Source organism: Sceloporus occidentalis, unplaced genomic scaffold (genome assembly GCF_023333645.1).
Source record: "Sceloporus occidentalis isolate IW3139 unplaced genomic scaffold, rSceOcc1.0.p SCAF_36, whole genome shotgun sequence".
Lineage (NCBI taxonomy): Eukaryota > Metazoa > Chordata > Lepidosauria > Squamata > Phrynosomatidae > Sceloporus > Sceloporus occidentalis.
In genome coordinates this window covers 10466380-10484235 of record NW_028317016.1, presented here as the reverse complement: position 1 = coordinate 10484235, position 17856 = coordinate 10466380, and the positions used below count along the sequence as shown (strand labels likewise).

Below are 17856 nucleotides of genomic sequence, written 5' to 3'. Positions count from 1 at the left end.
AGGTGTCTTTTGCTGGCCTGTTATTCACGGTGCCATGTTGTTTAGAGAAATAAAAACTATATTTAAACTTGAAGACCTTTGTCTCTGTCTCCTGTGTAAAGAGGACACACACTATCCGGGTATTGCTTCTTATGTTGTTGCTGATTTCTATACAACTTAAAATATTACTTAACTGGGGTATAGCAGAGCTCAATAGTCCAATCTTGTGTCACTGACTACATGGTTAAGTAAAAGTAAATGTTAAACATGACACAGCTAACAGGCTTTAGTGAAATTAAACTCTCCGAAACAGTGGTGCATAAAAAACAGCATTAAAAATATAAATGAGAGTTCAAAATATCTCTCGATACAGATTATAACCTTCTCAGCCGTTAGAGGAGACTGCAACGCATTGCATAGATATAGGTTGATGTCCCCTCCACGTCTCAAAGGGTTAAAGCAAACATCTCTGCCTATAGTGAGACGGGCCTATAATACAATATACATGTCATTTGTAGTAGTTATACAGAAGTTCTTTATATATATATATATATATATATATAAGTATAAATATATTTATAGAGGTGTACATTTGCTGTTGAGGCACGTGGTGCGTCGAGTTAGAATAGCCTGGCCTGTTTTTTCAGCTCGTTCCGTTTCCACAGTGCCAGGCGGTCAAACTCTGATATGGTCATTCCAAAGACCTGATAAAACTCTTCAGCCGATAAATGTCTCTGTAAAGAGAATGAGAAGCGGGGGCTCGTAAAATTGTCACGTGCCAACTGCAATGTGTTTGAAGACTTAGGAACACACAGCGTAAACAAGAATTCTTAGCTCATTTACGACAAAAGATGCTCTAAAAAAATCCATGTATGTTTAGAGGCTGCTCCATAATAATTATTTCTATCTTCAGGTAAACCCTGGTGGCAGTGATATAAATCACAATCCCATAATATCATAAGGCAAGTCATTTTAACAAAACTTAAAAACATTTAATATTGTACTGGCACCCTGTATAAGTATGTACCTCTGGAGATTTACTGTAATATATATAATATATATATATATATATATATATATATATATATATATATATATATATATATATATATATATATATATATACTACGCTATGTTAGTGCAACCATTTTTTCCAGAACATATTTCAAAGATATTTTAAAAATATTATAATAAACCCATTTGTCTGCTTAAGCTAACAAAGGTAAATAATAATTGTAATTAACAGAATGCCTGAAATGCACAAGAAGCTTAAATTATTTTATCTTGCCTTTAAAACAATCTTTTTTAAGCACCATAATATGCGGAAAGTTTGCTGTGACGAGTGTTCTATAATATCCGCACACATTTTTCATGGCACATTAAGATAATGACCCTCCTAATTGCATTACTTACTTCCAGGCGTGTTCTGTCGACATCTTTAGGCAGTCTGTTCCTCCCTCTAGTGGTCACCATTAGTAATTCATACGGATAAATCTGTAATAAGAAAAATCTTTTTTTCTGATGCGTTAGTTCATATGCTAGTTCACCTAACACAAGAATCTCCAACCTTTCATTTAATGCGAGCTAATTATAATTAATGAGCAATTTCAATAGTTACTATAAAAATTATGTATTTCTCTTTAAGTGTTGGTTATCTTACAGTTGGAAAGATATAGATCCAACCCTCTTCTTATAGAGATTGCCCGATATCTGCCAGCAGTCTTACATTTCATCAAAAATGAATATGAAAAATGATAATATTTACACCAAATTCTGCACACATATACAAACCTCCAAGAATAATACAGCGGAATGAATATATCATGCTCTAACTTTAGGAAATGATAACGAACACCCATGCCCTTTTTTATCAATGCACCATCCAATTTCTAAAGCAGAGATTGAGATCGGCGCAGGGTTTAAATTCTGTGTGCATTCAAGGATTATTGATCAGCATATGCCTCAGACTTAACAACCAACCCCAATTGCCCTATTGATCCGAACTTACGCACACTGGACTGGATTTAATAACCGGAGATAAATTTAACACGTAACGGAATACGGAATTTGTTATAGAAATTGATTTTAGCTTTTTTTTAATTGAGTACTATATCATTTAATAATACTGGAAAAAATGTCATTGTGGGGCATTACTCCCATAATCTCACTGATGCTGGCCGTTCATGGGCATAAGCAGAGGTAAATGTTGTAATGAAAAGAAGGGTTAATTCAAGGGGCCTGTTGTTACCGCTTCAGCTGTGGATGGCTGGGCATCCTGGGATTTGTGAATGAGAACCCCATGAAAAGAATAATAGTCATTCTACATTGTACAAAGGTCAAGTAGCGTTTTGTATAGAGGACCCAAACGGCATTCAGATGTTCAAAGACAAATACACACTAATATATCGTTACTTCTGATATCTGTTATATGGGATTTACTCCACTGTAATGACAGAATTTGAGGATTCATCAAGATCGCAGCGCAGAATCTAGATGCAGAGCAGCCCACCATGCTTTTCAAGGTGGGTGGCTAGAAGCAGCATTGATTTCCGTTTCAGGATATTAGGAAGGTCCTTGGAACCACGGGTGAATGGACACAGGGAAACAAAATCATTGTAAGAAAACAAAAGAGGCAATTTCATGTGGTGGTGGGTAACGGTTCATTGCCATGGCAACTGGTCTCTCTAATTCCTGCAGGAATTCTGGATCTTCTTACCTTGTACTCTGTAGAACAGGAAAGAATGAGACAAGGGGCATAGTGAGATGGGTGAAAGTACAGAGAGGGAGGTGAAACAAGTATGGGTAATGGTGTGCAGTCATGGAGAAGCAGATACATATCAAACGTACCGGCGAGCACACACACAAAGGTTAAGCAAGAAGAGCAATTAACGGCATTTAACCCAATACATTACTCAGCCTGAAAAGGTAAAGTGCCATTTGTGCTCCTGTTCTGGGTCACACATTGTCTGGCTAAGGATGATCTCAGTTCTACACTAAGTGTCAGATTGACAATGTCTTACTTTTTACTGTATCGCTAACTAGTCCAGCTGTCCTTTTCACAGAGAATAGTCCAGGAAACACATCTGGACTATATCTAACCTATGGTTGTTTTGTGTTGATGATAACAGTGATTATAGAGTTGCTTTAACAAACAGTACTAACAAATAGTTTTATCCCAGTGTAGTGTTTATCATCTCCATCAGGGCATATCTGAATTTGCCCTGCTTGTGTTAAATCTACTTATTAATATGTTTTCTTGTGCCCTGTAAATTGTAATAGCTGTCACTTTTGATTTCTAATATATGCTGAAACATCAGTTGCCATATGGATAGACCCAAGGTGTCTTTGTCTAACTAGTGACCAGAACGTACTTAGCGACTATCTTACCTCGCATGCCCCAGTTCACCGCATTGGCACTGTCATAGTGGAAGAGCTCTGTGCTCGGTGGCTGCAAGAAACACGAACAGTTGTTTATACATAGTTCAATATGCTAGAACTCCATCTCTATCCTAATCCACACCATGCTCTGAGTGTAACGTTGTCTTGACTGCCAACTGGAACGCTGTATAATCAGAAAAATTAAGAATAACAATAATCTGCCATTGTATTTACCTAATCATGAACTCTCATGGTACTCTATGAAATACACTCATCGGCTTACAAATGAGTCCCCATCCAATAACATTAGCACCAGCAAAACAAGAAGTCTGGTTGACTATATGATTAAGTTTGGGCCTTGACACTGGCATTATCTGTGTAATCACTGGCTTAAGCCTCTTTGTTCCCCACACTTTAACTCTAGCAACAGAGAGCGCAAGGATGACATCACATCCTCCTTCACAATTCCATCAGCGCTACAGATGTGATGACATCAGAGAAAATATCTTGTTAGCTCCTCGTTTAACAAAGGAGAGATGATCATACCCTTTATTATCCTACACAGCTGGCACTTAATCGTTACTAGATGGAATAGCAGAAATTTGGCATTTACATATGACAGTTTTATCTGGGAATAAAGCATCCCTTCCTATAGCAAATAAAACATTTTACAGCCAGCCGAAACCATGCTTCAGTAACTAACAATTATACCTAAATATTTCCTGGGGATTATAAAATCAGAGTTGTAACCAAATATCTTTAGGGTTTGGAGTTTTACAGAAACAAACTTTGACATAATACCTTTCCTACTGGCATACAGTTTTAAAAGCAATCTGCCTACTGCTATAAGGCTTATAGCTTTCAGAATTGTTGGAATCAAATAGTCTACGTCAATACCCGTACCCTGTGCAGTCCATTTCTTCTGTACACCGGGAGAGAGGCTGATTTGTTGATTAAGGGATCTGGAAATAGATATAACAAAATGCTTTGAAGAACATACCTCACACAAAATGACAATAAGAAACCCATATAAAGGCCTAATTGCCTATTAGACACCAGAATGTACCACCCACAATTCCTAGGTCTGGGTCAGCCTGATATGTAGATTAAAGTTAGAGTTAGATGTGAGATCCTCCCAAGGGGGAACGCAATATGAAGTGAAGGCTATGAAGTGGCTGCCAGTTCTTGATGAGTATCTCATCTTCTTTTTGTATGGTATTTCACCCTTCTGGGATCTTTTGGGGTTCATCCCAAGTGTAAAGGTCAGTCCAGACTTGGTGACTAAAGGGGTACCAACTGTAGCCCACTGGTGAGGCCAATGCAGGCTGAACAGTATGTCTTGGGTTGTTGGTTCCCTCATACAGAGAAAACTTGCCTCTCATTTTGTTCTGGATTGCACTTTTGGCCAGGAATTTGAATTGCTCCCAAGTGGGCATTCTCTGTAGGACAGGCTATGAAGCGGCTGTCTGTTCTTCGTGAGCATCTCATCCTCTTTTTATATGGCAAGAAATACACAAAGTCAAATTGTGAGCTCCTGAAGAAGCCTTTTTCTACCTAGGAACATTTTCCTGGCTATGGCCAAGGTCTTGGGTACTTTTATTAACACTTGTGCGGCAGATCCTGACTTTTAGGGTAAATCAAAATTCTTTATTTTTGATTTTTCAGTACATAACAAGAAGGGGGGGGAGGGTACAGAAGGAAAAGGGGGAATATGAGGCAAAAACAAAAAGAGAGCAGCGCTGTGGGAGATCTGAGGAAACACATCGCATTATATGAAGGACATGTTGCATAACAACAGCTCACATAGGTACAGTGAAGAGCTTCACGTCAAGGGGCAATGAAATACATGCAGTAAGACATAACTATTGGATCCACATGGTACAGCAAACCCCACAGTGTGGCTATGGAAGAAGCCCTCATGTAAATGCCACCCAAGGGGAGGAAAATAACAAGGACGAGTAAGAGAAAAGAGGGGGGGGAAGGGTATGGAGGCTAAAAGGGAAGAGGGGAAGAAGAGGTACAGGGGGGGAGGAAGCGCTAGGCGGAGGAGGTAGGAACTCAGGAAAAGAAGAAGAGAGAAAGAGAAAAAAAAAAAAAAAAAAAATAAATGAAGGGGGGGAGGGACAAGGGAGAGAAAATACACGCCTCTCAACCACCCCGACCCAACCCAGGGAAAAGCGTCTCGGTGCAACTAATCCAACAGGGGGCAAATAGCAGGGCCGGAGACGAACTCCAGCCAATAAAACCAGGTCTTCTGGTATCTTGCCTCCGCACCTGTGGCGAGTAAACGTAATTCCTCCAAGACCCTCGTTTGCTCAACCCGGAGGACCCACTCCTTGAAGGTAGGCGGAGCAGGGTCACCCCAGTGCAATGGGATGAGTGCCTTAGCCGCCGTGAGAAGATGGCGCGTAATAGACCTGCGGAACCATCGTTCCGAGAGGGAGGTATGAAGAAGGAGGCAGAACTCCGGAGTGAATGGAACCTCGCTGTCTGTGAGGCGTCGCAACTGGGCGTGAACGGATCTCCAGAAGGGAGCTATGCGAGGACACTGCCACCACAGGTGCAGGAGAGAGCCGGGGGAGGCGTCACATCTCCAACACCTGTTCGGCACGTCAGGGCGGTACAAGGATGTTAATGCCGGGGGTCGGTACCACAAAGCTAGGAGCTTGTAAGACATTTCCCGGTCAGCAGTACTCACGGAACAACAGTGGGTAAGGACGCATATCTTCTCCCATTGCTCCGCCGTAAAGGCAACCTGCAGCTCAGATTCCCACCGTCCCATGAACGTGGGAGGCACCGGGTTAGACGCCTCAAGAAGTAGACCGTAGAGCCGCGAGACGCCATGGGGCGGGAGCGCAGCAGCAACACAAAGGTCCTCAAACACAGTGAGTGCACGCGACAGAGTGTGCCTCCGGGGTAACGACCGCACAAAGTTGCGGAGTTGGGCATAACGGAACATGTCCAGAAGAGAAGGGGGTGTGTGGCGAGAAAGTTGATCCAGAGGCTTAAGGCCAGCCCCAGAGAGGTAAGCGCGGATCTCCGACCTCCCGTCCCCAGACACAGGCGAAAGGAAGGCACCACTCATCCCAGGAGGGAAGTCAGGGTTATACCTAACTGGTGTCAGAGGCGAGGGCACAGAGGATAGCCGTGTCCTCCTAAGAACCTGAGACCAGACCGCAAGGGTAGCCCGTATGAAGGGATGAGGCAAAGCCACTTCCCGAGCAGTGGGAGACAGGAGCCATGGTAAAGAGGACACAGGAAGGCCTAGTAAAGCGGAATCCACGGCCACCCATTGTTTATGTGCAGGGCTATGGGACCATTCCATCACACGCAACAAATGGCATGCCCTGTAATAAGTGCGGGGACAGGGCAACGCCAAACCGCCTTTAGATTTGGGGAGAATCAGCGTAGCCAGGCATACCCTAGGGGCCCGAGAGCCCCAGACAAACCGCAGAAAAGCCGCACGCAGAGAGGCAAAGAAAGAGGGAGGGATAGCAACAGGGAGGGTCTGAAACAGGTATAAAATACGCGGCATGATGTTCATTTTAAGCACATTGATACGACCCAACCAGGAGATCGTCAACGACTTCCAGGACAACAGATCAGACCGGATAGTGGTCAGCAAAGGGGAGAAATTATAGTGGAACAGTTGGGAGAAGTCAGACGTCAACCAGGTCCCCAGGTACTTGAGCTTAGAGCTACACCAGGCAAAAGGGAAGGAGGCCTTCAGGGGACAGACCACCTCCAGAGGCAGGTTCACATTCAGTATTTCGGACTTGGAGGCGTTGAGTTTGAAATTGGTGAGGGCACCGTATATGGAAAACTCCCGGAGGATATTCGGGAGAGTGATATGAGGGCGGGTGATAACGAAGAGGAGGTCATCTGCGTAACCCAAAATCTTATGATTAGTACCCCCGACCCCTAACCCACAGATATCAGGGTTCATCCGGACAGCTTGGAGAAGGGGCTCAACAGAAAGCACGAAAAGCAGGGGGGACAGTGGGCAGCCCTGCCGGGTCCCGTTCCGAATAGCAAAGGAACCCGAAAGAGAGCCGTTAACACGGACATGAGCCGAGGGAGTAGAATACAGGGACCGAATCCAGGTCAGCAGACCAGGACCGAAACCCATGTGCGTCAGGGTGGACAGCATAAAAGGCCAGTCCACCCTGTCAAAAGCCTTCTCTGCGTCCGTGGAAAGCAATATAGTCGGAGTGGCGGTTTGCTTGGCGTAGTGCATAAGCGTAAGGGCCCTAATAGTGCTATCCCTAGCCTCACGCCCAGGGATGAAGCCGGTTTGGTCCGGGTGGACCAGAGAGGACATAAAGGGCTTAATACGGTTAGCCAGGATCTTGGCCAACAGTTTCAGATCTGCATTCAGAAGCGAGATTGGCCTATAGCTGCTGCATTGCTCTGGGTCTTTACCCTCTTTAGGGATCAGGGTAATCGAGGCCGACAGAGTATGATCCGGAATACTAGTGCCAGTTAAGATAGAGTTAAAGGCACTCACAAAGTGAGGACCCAAAACGTCCTTGAATTCCGAGTAATAACGAAGAGGAAGCCCATCTGGGCCGGGGCATTTCCCAGCCGGAGAAGACTTAAGGGCCAATAAAAACTCAGGTAGTGTGATTGGGGAGTCTAGCGTGGCTGCGTCGTCCGCCGAGATAGTCCGTTTAATAGTCTTAGCCAAATATGACCTAATGTCTGCTGACTGACTAGGAAGGGAGGGGCCTGGAGGGGTCGTGCGGAGATTGTAGAGGCCCTCATAGTAGCTCTGAAAGCAACGAGAGATATCAGAGGGATGCGAGTGAAGGAGACCACTCGAGGAGCGGATCTTGGGCACATAGGTGGGTTTCCGTACAGCCCGCAGCGCCCGAGCCAGGTGCTTACCTGGCTTATTGCCATGCTCGTAATATAGTGCCTTGGTTTTCAGAAAGGAGTTGTGCAGTCTGCGGTTGAGAATCGAGGCCAGCTCACCCCGAAGAGACAGAAGGAGCTGCAGGTCACTTCCCGACATGGAAGATTTGTGTGCCTGTTCTGCCAAGGCTATATCAGTATAGAGCTTGTCTATCTTCTCCCGCTCAGCGCGTTTGCGCCGAGAGCACTCCTTGATAAAATGTCCCCTAATCACACATTTGTGCGCCTCCCAGACTATTAATTCAGAGGTACCTTGCAGTAAGTTTTCTCGAAAATAACAGCGGAGGACCTCGAGCGATTCAGAGCGGGCCAGCACATCAGATAAAACCGATTCATTGAGGCGCCACGAGCCCCCAGTGGGACGGGGCAGGGGGGAAGCTAGGGAAAGAGATAAAGGGGCATGGTCCGACCAGGTTGCCGACCCAATGGCAGAACGGCGAAGAAGATTGGCAAAGTGACAGGGAAGAAAGAAGAAATCAATGCGGGAATATGAGTCATGGGGTGTGGAGTAGAAAGTGTAGTCCCTCACATTAGGATGGAGAGCCCTCCAGCAATCGACTAGTCTGTGCGTAGTAAGGAGGGAATGAATCCTGCGGAGGACATGGCGAGGAGTCCGTGTGGTCCCGGAAGAGGTGTCGAAAGCCGGGTACAGCGCCACATTAAAATCCCCCCCTAGGACTAGGATCCCCTCCTGAAAGCCAGTGAGTTTTTGCAGGACAGAACGAAGAGTGATATGTTGGCCTCGGTTAGGGAGGTAGACATTCACCAACGTGTACGTTTGATCCGCGATCGTGCCCTTAACCAATAAATACCTCCCCTCGGGGTCTGCTACAACGTCTGAGGCATTGAAGGGAACCTGGGCAGAAAAAATAATCGCTACCCCCTTAGCCTTCGCCGTCGGGTTGTTACTGAGAAAACTGGTGGGGTAGGAGCGGCAGGAGAGCCGAGGAGCACGAGGCCCCAGGAAGTGAGTTTCCTGAATAAAGGCGATGTCTACCCGACCCCTACGGAGATCTCGGAAGAGGGAGGAGCGTTTCTCAGGGGTATTAAGACCCTTTACATTGAGCGAGAGAAGGTTAAGCCCACGTGTATGGGAAGACGACATGAGATTAATGGGAAAGAGAAAAGAGGAGAGAAAAAATGAAATAAAATAATAAAAAAAAAAAAAAAAGGGGGGGGGGGGGGAAGAGAAAAGAGAGGGAGGGGAAGAAAAGAAGCGGAAGCAAGACAGAGGAAGAAAGGGAGGAAAAGCAGGGGGACCTAGAAAGGTGAGGGACAAAACAAGAAAAACACCAACTACGCCCGACGGGTACTATACACCCGACAACAACAGGGCGTCTCTGTGTGGGGGAACAGATGAGACCACGAGAAAGGTGGAACCACCAAATGTGAAAACAGAACAGAAAAGAAACACAAAACCAAAAATGAGTGAACCAGGTGCGGGCCGCCGCCCGCCACTCTTTACTAGATAAAACCTTAATAGCAATGTCGACAATCGGAAGACCGCTGTGCGAGTCGGAACCCAACAATTGAGAAGAAACAAAATGCCTCTAAAGGCATCAGTGTAGGATAGAGAGGCCGAACGTCATGGGGAGAAAATAAATAAAACAGATATATATATACATACATCATGCATAGGTAGGGAGATAAGTGTGATGTGGTGTGCGCATGGCCCGTAGGTACAGGCACGGGGTAGAATCGTTTCGTCAGGGGGGGGACGTATATGAACAGTGTATATAGGCATGCAGATAGACATGATGTGGTGCGCGCATGGCCTGGAGAACCAGGCGAGGGGCAGAGTCGTCGCCCGCTCAGAAGCGTTAGGGATGGGGGGACCAACAGCACTGAAAGCAAGGTGCCCCCCAGCCGCATCAGCAGTGCAAAACATAGAGTACGTATAAAGTTAATCATAAACAGTAAATAAAGTAAAACAGATGAATGCGATGCGGGGTGTAGGGCCCATAGGTACAGGCCTGGGGTAGGATCAGCACCCGCTCCGAGGCGGCAGGGACGAGGCAACCAGTGCGCACACAGTAGCGCTGGGAGCAGGGCGCCCCCCCGCCGCAGTGCAAAAAATAATAAAATAATAATAAAAAAAAAAATTAAAAAAAAAAAAAAAACAAAAAACAAAAAAAAAGAAAAAAAAAAAAAAAAAAAAAAGGGGGGGGGGGGAGCGTAGACAGTCAGACATAAACATAAACAGAATGTATAGGTACATAGACGTGATGTGACGCGTGTATGACCCGTAGGTACATGCATGAGGCCGAATCAGCACCCGCTCAGAGGCGTTAGGGAGGAGGTAAACAGTGCGCACATAGTAGTGCTGAAGGCAAGGTGCCCCCCAGCCGCAGCGGCAGAGCCCATAGGTACAGGCATGGGATGAGGCAACCAGTGCGCCCATAATAGCCTGAGCAAGGCGCCCCCCGGCCGCAGCGACAGTGACCCACGTGTGTTCGTGTAAGAGCGTGCATGTATAAAAAAAAAAAAAAAAAAAAAAAAAAAAAAAAAAACCCCAACAACCCCCCCCCACCCCCCCCAGAGGAGATAAAGACGGAAAAGTGCGGAAGTAAGGCCCCTAATAATAAAAACAACAAGGCCAAAAGGAGACAAATCAAGAAAAAAAAAACGAAATAATAAACGGCTTTGCCAAAACGGCGGAGCAGGCAATGCGCGTCAAAGTCCTCTACTCCTCAATAGGGCCTAAGCGGCGAGAGGCCAGGACAGCAGGAGAGTGCGTGGAAGGGTCGGGTGGAGATCTCCGTCCCACAGAGTCAGGGCGCCGAGGTCTGCGCGGTCTGGACGGTGGGTTGAGAGGTCGACCAGAAAAAGCATCCATATCCACCCAGTCAGAGATCTGGAGATCCGGCAGGGCCAAGAGGCGCAGCACCTCAGGGATGTCGTGGTGGTGCGAGATAGTCAGGGACCGGTTGCCATGCCTGACAACCAAGGCAAACGGGTAGCTCCAGCGGTATGGGATGCGGAGCCGCCGTAGCTCGGTGAGCAAGGGACGCAGTGCCCGCCTCGCCTGAAGCGTCAGGTCAGAGAGATCCTGGTAGAAGGAAATTGGGTGTCCTCGGAAGGACCACTCACCAACCTCCCTGGCACGGGCCATGATGCTTTCTTTCAGGCGGAAGTCTGTGAGATGGCAAATGATGTCCCGAGGAGGGGACCCTGGGTCCCCACGAGGACGCAGAGCGCGATGGGCCCTGTCCGCAGGCACGGGGGTGGCCAACGGGCGCCCCAGAAGGCCGTTGAAGATCTCCTCCAGAAGGCCAAAGACGTCCTCCGACGCGTCCGGTTCGGGAACCCCTCTGATCCGCACATTCTGCCTCCGGCTGCGGTTGTCGATATCCTCAACTCGCCGACGCAGCTCCCTGAGGTAATGAGTGTGACGGTCACCCAGGCGTTGTGTAGTAGCGAGGGCGAGTTTATGCTGGGTCTCCGAGCCCTCCAGGGCCAGGACCCGTTGCTCCAGGGCCGACAGGTCAGTACGCAGGGCCGACACCTCATCTCGGACCACCTGCTTGAGTTCGGCAATTAGGAGTGAAAAGTCTGCCTTCCACGGAGCCGAAGAGAAGAGCTGCACAACCTCTGGGGGGTGGGAAGGTGGAGGTAGGCGCGTGGTGGAGGCCGATTCCTCAGCCGAGGAAGAGCTTGCGGGAGAAACAGCCACGTGGTCCCCCGAGGCCTCCGAGGCCTGCGACGCCAAGTCCGCCGGGGTGCAGAAATACTCACGGAGAGAGGCCGAAGTGGACCTGCGGCGATCCCCAGCTGGTGAGGGGTCAGAGACCGTCTTCTTATTTCGTCCCATGCTGGTGTAGCGGTCAGATGTCGTAGGATAGTAGGCGAGCGGCGGCGGAGCAACTAGCTCATGCGGCCATCTCTCTCGGCGGTCAGACACGCCCCCCGATCCTGACTTTTAATGTTTGGCTGAACATAAGAAATTTTATCTGCCACTGGTAGTGGTTTTCATTAAAAGGCAGAATTTGGTTTTATTTAAACAAGTGAACAACAACCTATTACATATGGACAATTGTGTCCAGCTTTATCACATTGATTCCACAGAGAACCGATCACAATTTACAATGATTTTCTATTGTTAAATTCTGAGCAAATTATATATATATATATATATATATATATATACTGTTCTATTGTATGAATTAGTTTTATTTACATTCAACTTGTGTTGAGACTACATTTTTTTTTGAAAAATCCAGGCACATTTCTATGCAGTTATATAAGTAACTTTAGGACAGAATGTGACTATGATGTTAATTTGTGCCACAATCCACACATATTTCTCAACCTAAGTGGATGGGTGTGAAACTGTGCTTAAATAATAATTTTGTCTCATATTGTATACCACAATATTTAAGGTTGATATTTAATAGAAAATATACGTAGATATTTTATGGCATTTAGACCAAAAAATACCAGAGTGTATACAACCTATCGAAATACAAATATGTAGAAACACACACAAAAGTTGTACAGTTGTATAAGCGGGCATGTTAACTCACCACTGTCAGCCAGATAGCGTTTCGGAGCTGTAAGAAAACAGTTATATTTATTGTACCAATGTTATCCAACACAGAGCATGCTTAGCATCAGTACTCCGATTAATTAAAAAGCATGCTCACAGTGGCATCCCGGGGTAGCAGCTATAAATGCAAAATCAACATGCTCTAATGGAGCATCTAATACTTGAGCCACATGCAGTTTTAATTTCTCATTGCAGTTTATGGCCACTGGGCCACAACGACCATAATAATTCACGGATATAACAATTTAATTTGTTCTCAATTATCCATAATCTTAGGGGTGTATTGACCTGTAAACATGGCCTGTTAGAGATCCTTTAAAGTTGATTTGTACATGGCTGCCCCCAATTATATTAGTTAATTATACAGGACAAGCGCTTCATGCCAAACGTAGAGTCCATGATCAAAGTTTGTTTTGGAATGGAATCTGCACACTGTATGTTCTAATGCCTTACATATAAGGCTCCAGATTGAAGTAACCCCTTGGCTTGGCCAGCAACTGGGCTCTTATACATATAAGAAGTCTGATGTTTAAAGATGATCATGCAAGACGTCTGGCTCGGTGAGAGTCAATGATGGTTCATGAGATGGGGGGCATGTTCCATGCTGATATGATAGATCCTGAGGCACACATTTTCCTGACAGGTCATGAAGGTTTTTAGGGTTCAACACAGGCTAGAGATGCATAAAGATACCCTGAAGACAAGACTGAATAAAGTTTGAGTTTTTTACAGAGGAAATTAAGCCACAAGGCTCCCGGAAACTTACATCCATTGAGAGAGCCCTCATATCCAGCCGTGTGGAGAGCTTCCTTACTGCCCGCAGAGCTGCGAGGTGGTGTCCAGGGATCAGCGTATGAGCGGGCCTTCATTTCTTCTTTCAAGATCATTCGGCCAATTCCTCCCTGGAGCTAGAAATAGAAATGTAGTGAGATGTATAAACATTTATTAAACATGTTTAACTTAGCATTAGTAGAAGCTGCAGTAGCAGAGCTATTGTGGTCCTATTCTCTCACCAAAATGTCAAGAGCTTTCTGCGCATGAGTATGGGAGGGTCTCATAAGACCCCCCAAATAATTGCTGGGCAAGTGCTGGAGCTGACAGGGGGTGAGTAGATCTCATGGGCGCAGAGAGCAGGAGATGTGTTTAGCGGCTGGGGGGATGAGGCAAATGGAGAAAATCCCCCAATGCATTTGCAAGAGGGAAAGCACAAAATGTATGGGGACCATGCAGCTATCATGCATTAAAGTGGATATGATGGCTGCAGTATCCCTTAAAAGCTATGCTATAACTATGGGACATGCTACAATAGTAATTAGTATTACATGTTAATGTGTATATATACAAAACCCACAGACTATGTCATTCCAAGGTTCTATCTTAATTTGTTTTGTATTAAATCTACATCCTTGCAGCCCAACATCTCTGATGATGCTCTGCCGCCACTAGAGAAAATGGGTGAACAAGAGAGCATCATGGAAACGTCATTTCTGTAAAAACTGGGGAGCTGACATTTGGATTCTTCTTGGCTACCAAATATATACCTCAAGCTTACATAACCAATTTCAATTTTGATAGTTGTCCTTCAAAACTGACAAGACTATTTTAACCACTAGATGTCATAAAAATAATAATCAATTAGCAAAAGGCTGTGCACAGTAAAAAGCTCAAATCTATAGCAAGTTTCATTTCCTTTTGACAGTAAGGATACCTTATGCATGGTCCGGTCAAACCCATCTTCTTCTCCTCCGGATGAGAATCTCCGTGCTCGTGGTACTGCACAAGGAAGGAGAGCAAGTCAGTGAAGACGATTATATTATTATTTATTGTTTTATATAGCACCATCATATTCCACAGCGCTGCACAATGGGTAGACAGGACAATACATGTAGTATATAAGATAACAATTTGACTTACAGAAACAACAGGTGAGGAGGACCCTGCTAAAACGAGTTTACAATCTAGATTACATTATGTCATCATTGTCATGTAGTCTGATATTCTAGAAAATGGTAAAATAAGGAGACTGGTGGAGTCACAGTATGTTGTTTCTTCAAGTACTGCTAGTCAAATGACTATATAATAATGGTTTTTCGTGTATCCTGGTGGAAATGGCTAGATACGGAATTGATGGGACACAGAATAAAGTGTAAGATTGATTTTCTCTATGTTGGTTATTTGAAAGGTCTACATTCTACTGTCTACCTCACTAAGAATAAGGTTGGGCTTGAGTGGTCATTCTGACCTCTCATGATTGCCATCTAACTATGATAGCCAATAAATTCTGATCAACTCGTGTGCAGGAATAACCAATACCTTTGGGCGAATACATCCAGTACTCTGATTCAGGCTGATAATAGGGGTCAGGGTTGTAAGCCGGAAAATATTTAGAGGACTGTACAAGATCTTCACTTGTTTTACTTTTGGTTGCTTCAAAAGGATCATCTGAAATCACAGGTAGGGTGACTAATTATACAGAAGAACATGAATCTGGTTATTACTTTTACAATTTGCAATGCATTGTATTATGGTTATGTTTGGTTTATACAATTTGCTTTGACCATTTCTAGTATATTTACATAATAAAGTTTAGCAAAGGTGGTCTTATAAAGATGAAGTCCTCGTTAAGCTTATAAAAATCATCTGGTCTGACAGAGCTCTACAAATGAAACCCTTCTATTCATTGTTGGTGTGAACTATTGCATGACGGTGTGTACAAGCATTATATATCACAATTGTTATACCATTAAGCACATAGAAATGTATGTATATATGGATATATAGTATATATAGCATACATATGCATCTGGAAAGAAAGAGTTTGTGAATAATGGTCAGCTAACAACATTTCACTATGCATTGAAAATGTATGGCATTTTATAAATGAATGATGACCCTATTAATAATAAAATGTACATTTCACGCATGCTGAGGAAGTGTTTTTTTTTTTTTTGCCAGAGTCATCATTATTGGTAAGTAAGGCGCTGCAAGAGATTTCTGCTTCCTCTAAAGAAAAGAAGTGAAGCTCTTACTTACACCACGGCACAAAGCCGGCCGGCAGACACAGGGAGGAGAACGGAGAGAAGGGAGAGAAGAGACACGGTGACAGCCTTTAGTTCTCATTGTGAAAGTCCACGCTCATGCGGTTTTCATGTAAGGTTCTAAGCCCATTTACTCTAGTTTGTGACAACGCTGCCCGTGCCACACAGGCAATGCCCTCTCACAAAGCTATACAAAATAAATAACACTAAAAAGAAAAAAAAAGCTCTGGGCTGCTAACTTGTAAGTTGTAGTTTGCCGTTCAGGCACAAACAGTAAATAACATGTGCTGTTTTTTTGCCTATGTATTTAGGTAACATCTGAGAATTTACATTACTTATAAAAAACAATGTCAAAGATGTGCAGCTCACAACACTGCATTGAAAAAACACCCAAAATATCTAACAAGGCTAGTCTTGCATTTTGAAAAGCTTTATATGGTGAATAATAGGTATTTCTTTTAACTAATAATTGAACTTTTTGTTGCTACACGAAACATTTTATTCTTGTTTAATAAGCCATTTAATGCCGCCCTTATAATTCTTCAGTTTTTATTCACTCTACCAAATGGAGGAGAGTACAGGGAGACATGTCGGTAACGCTTCAAAATGTCTCTAGTGTTTTGTGCACTTAATTTAATTAGAATGGTAATTTAAAAGAACAAAAAAGAATTCAGATCTAGAAAAGCTCTGGGTAAGAACAGTTTTAGTTTCCTTGCGGCTTAGAACTACTTAGTAATCAGGGCCTACTGTACTTATAAATAAAAGGACCAGGCATACCGGGATGCATGCACCATATAGAACAATGCATTACCAAGCTTTCTTTAAACATTTATACAACACATAAACACATGGCCATCAGTAAGCTCCAAATCATCAGCTTCATGAGCAAGTCCAATGTTAGAATGACAATTAATTCTGATTTATTATTATTATTTCGATTGAAATTGTATGGCAAATGTAAAGCATGCATTGTATTGTATAAACATCCAGTGTTAGCGCACATGCAGCCAACAGACATATTGTGCGTGGGGTGACCTGTTTGGTACTCAGCACATAAATTACAAGGGAATATATGACACACAACACAGTCAGTCGCAATCATGCAACAGGGTTTGGACAGTACCATGCCGTTTGTAGATGGGAGGTTTCCGGTAAATATTGCTCTCTGCGGCAGCTGTGAAGATAAAGGAAAAGGAGGACAGGAAAGAGGGAAGGAGGAGGAAAAGTGAAAGAGGGAGTGCATAGGAGAGGAAAAAAATATATCACCAAAGACAGAGGAAAGAAAGGTGAAAAGAAGAGACAGGACAGGTTATAATGAAATGAAAATCATAATATGACAAACGGCAAGTCATTGAGGGATTCACAAGGATAGGAGAACCTCTTGTGGTCCAGCTGCTGTGGAATGTCCTCCATATGTTCCTTAATACATCCTATTGCTAAGGATCATGGGATATGTAGTCCACAGCATTTGGAGAGTTAGAAGTTATCTATTCTTGGTGAGGAAGACAGGAAGGATCAATGTGATAGGTCATTGTAGCTTGGGAAAGTGAGGAAGGAAGGGTGTGACTGTGAAGATAATAAGGTGAACGTGAAGGCATCTTGTTAAATCTGGCATGTTTAAAAATTTTCTTAAAGTGAATCTTTTCACGTGCTTCAGCGTGGTTTTCAGACATTAACCTGGGCTTCATTTTCAGTGTCGATCTTGGACTCATTAAAGAGTTTGTAGAAGGAGAAGGTATCCACACTTTGATAAACACTACTCTACTTAAAAACAAATTTCCTTCAAAAAAACGGTAGACAAATTATTATAATTAGCAGATTAGCCTGGAGATTAAAATGTAATTTTCAAGATTATGAATAACTAGTGCTTTTTTGTTACAGTTAGGTTGGGATATCAGACAGTCACATGGCCCTATTTTTCACAATCTTTCACATATCCCAGATATCAAAGATTAGGCTACTCTCAAAATTGTGAAAGAACATAAAATATATATATATATA

General features: G+C 44.1%; 1 protein-coding gene across 1 annotated transcript in view; it reads right to left on the bottom strand.

Annotated features, from left to right (window-relative positions):
- Positions 1-599: 599 nt before the first annotated feature.
- Positions 600-17856, bottom strand: part of LOC149297932 (actin-binding LIM protein 3-like) — a 48363-nt gene continuing 31106 nt past the window's right edge. The window contains exons 13-22 of the mRNA XM_089488123.1: positions 16979-17029; positions 15131-15259; positions 14526-14590; positions 13584-13725; positions 12795-12821; positions 4261-4319; positions 3367-3427; positions 2696-2703; positions 1393-1473; positions 600-713 (exon numbers count right to left, since the gene is read on the bottom strand). Coding sequence (XP_089344249.1) covers positions 600-713; positions 1393-1473; positions 2696-2703; positions 3367-3427; positions 4261-4319; positions 12795-12821; positions 13584-13725; positions 14526-14590; positions 15131-15259; positions 16979-17029 — 737 coding nt within the window. The remainder of the gene's footprint in view (positions 714-1392; positions 1474-2695; positions 2704-3366; positions 3428-4260; positions 4320-12794; positions 12822-13583; positions 13726-14525; positions 14591-15130; positions 15260-16978; positions 17030-17856) is intronic.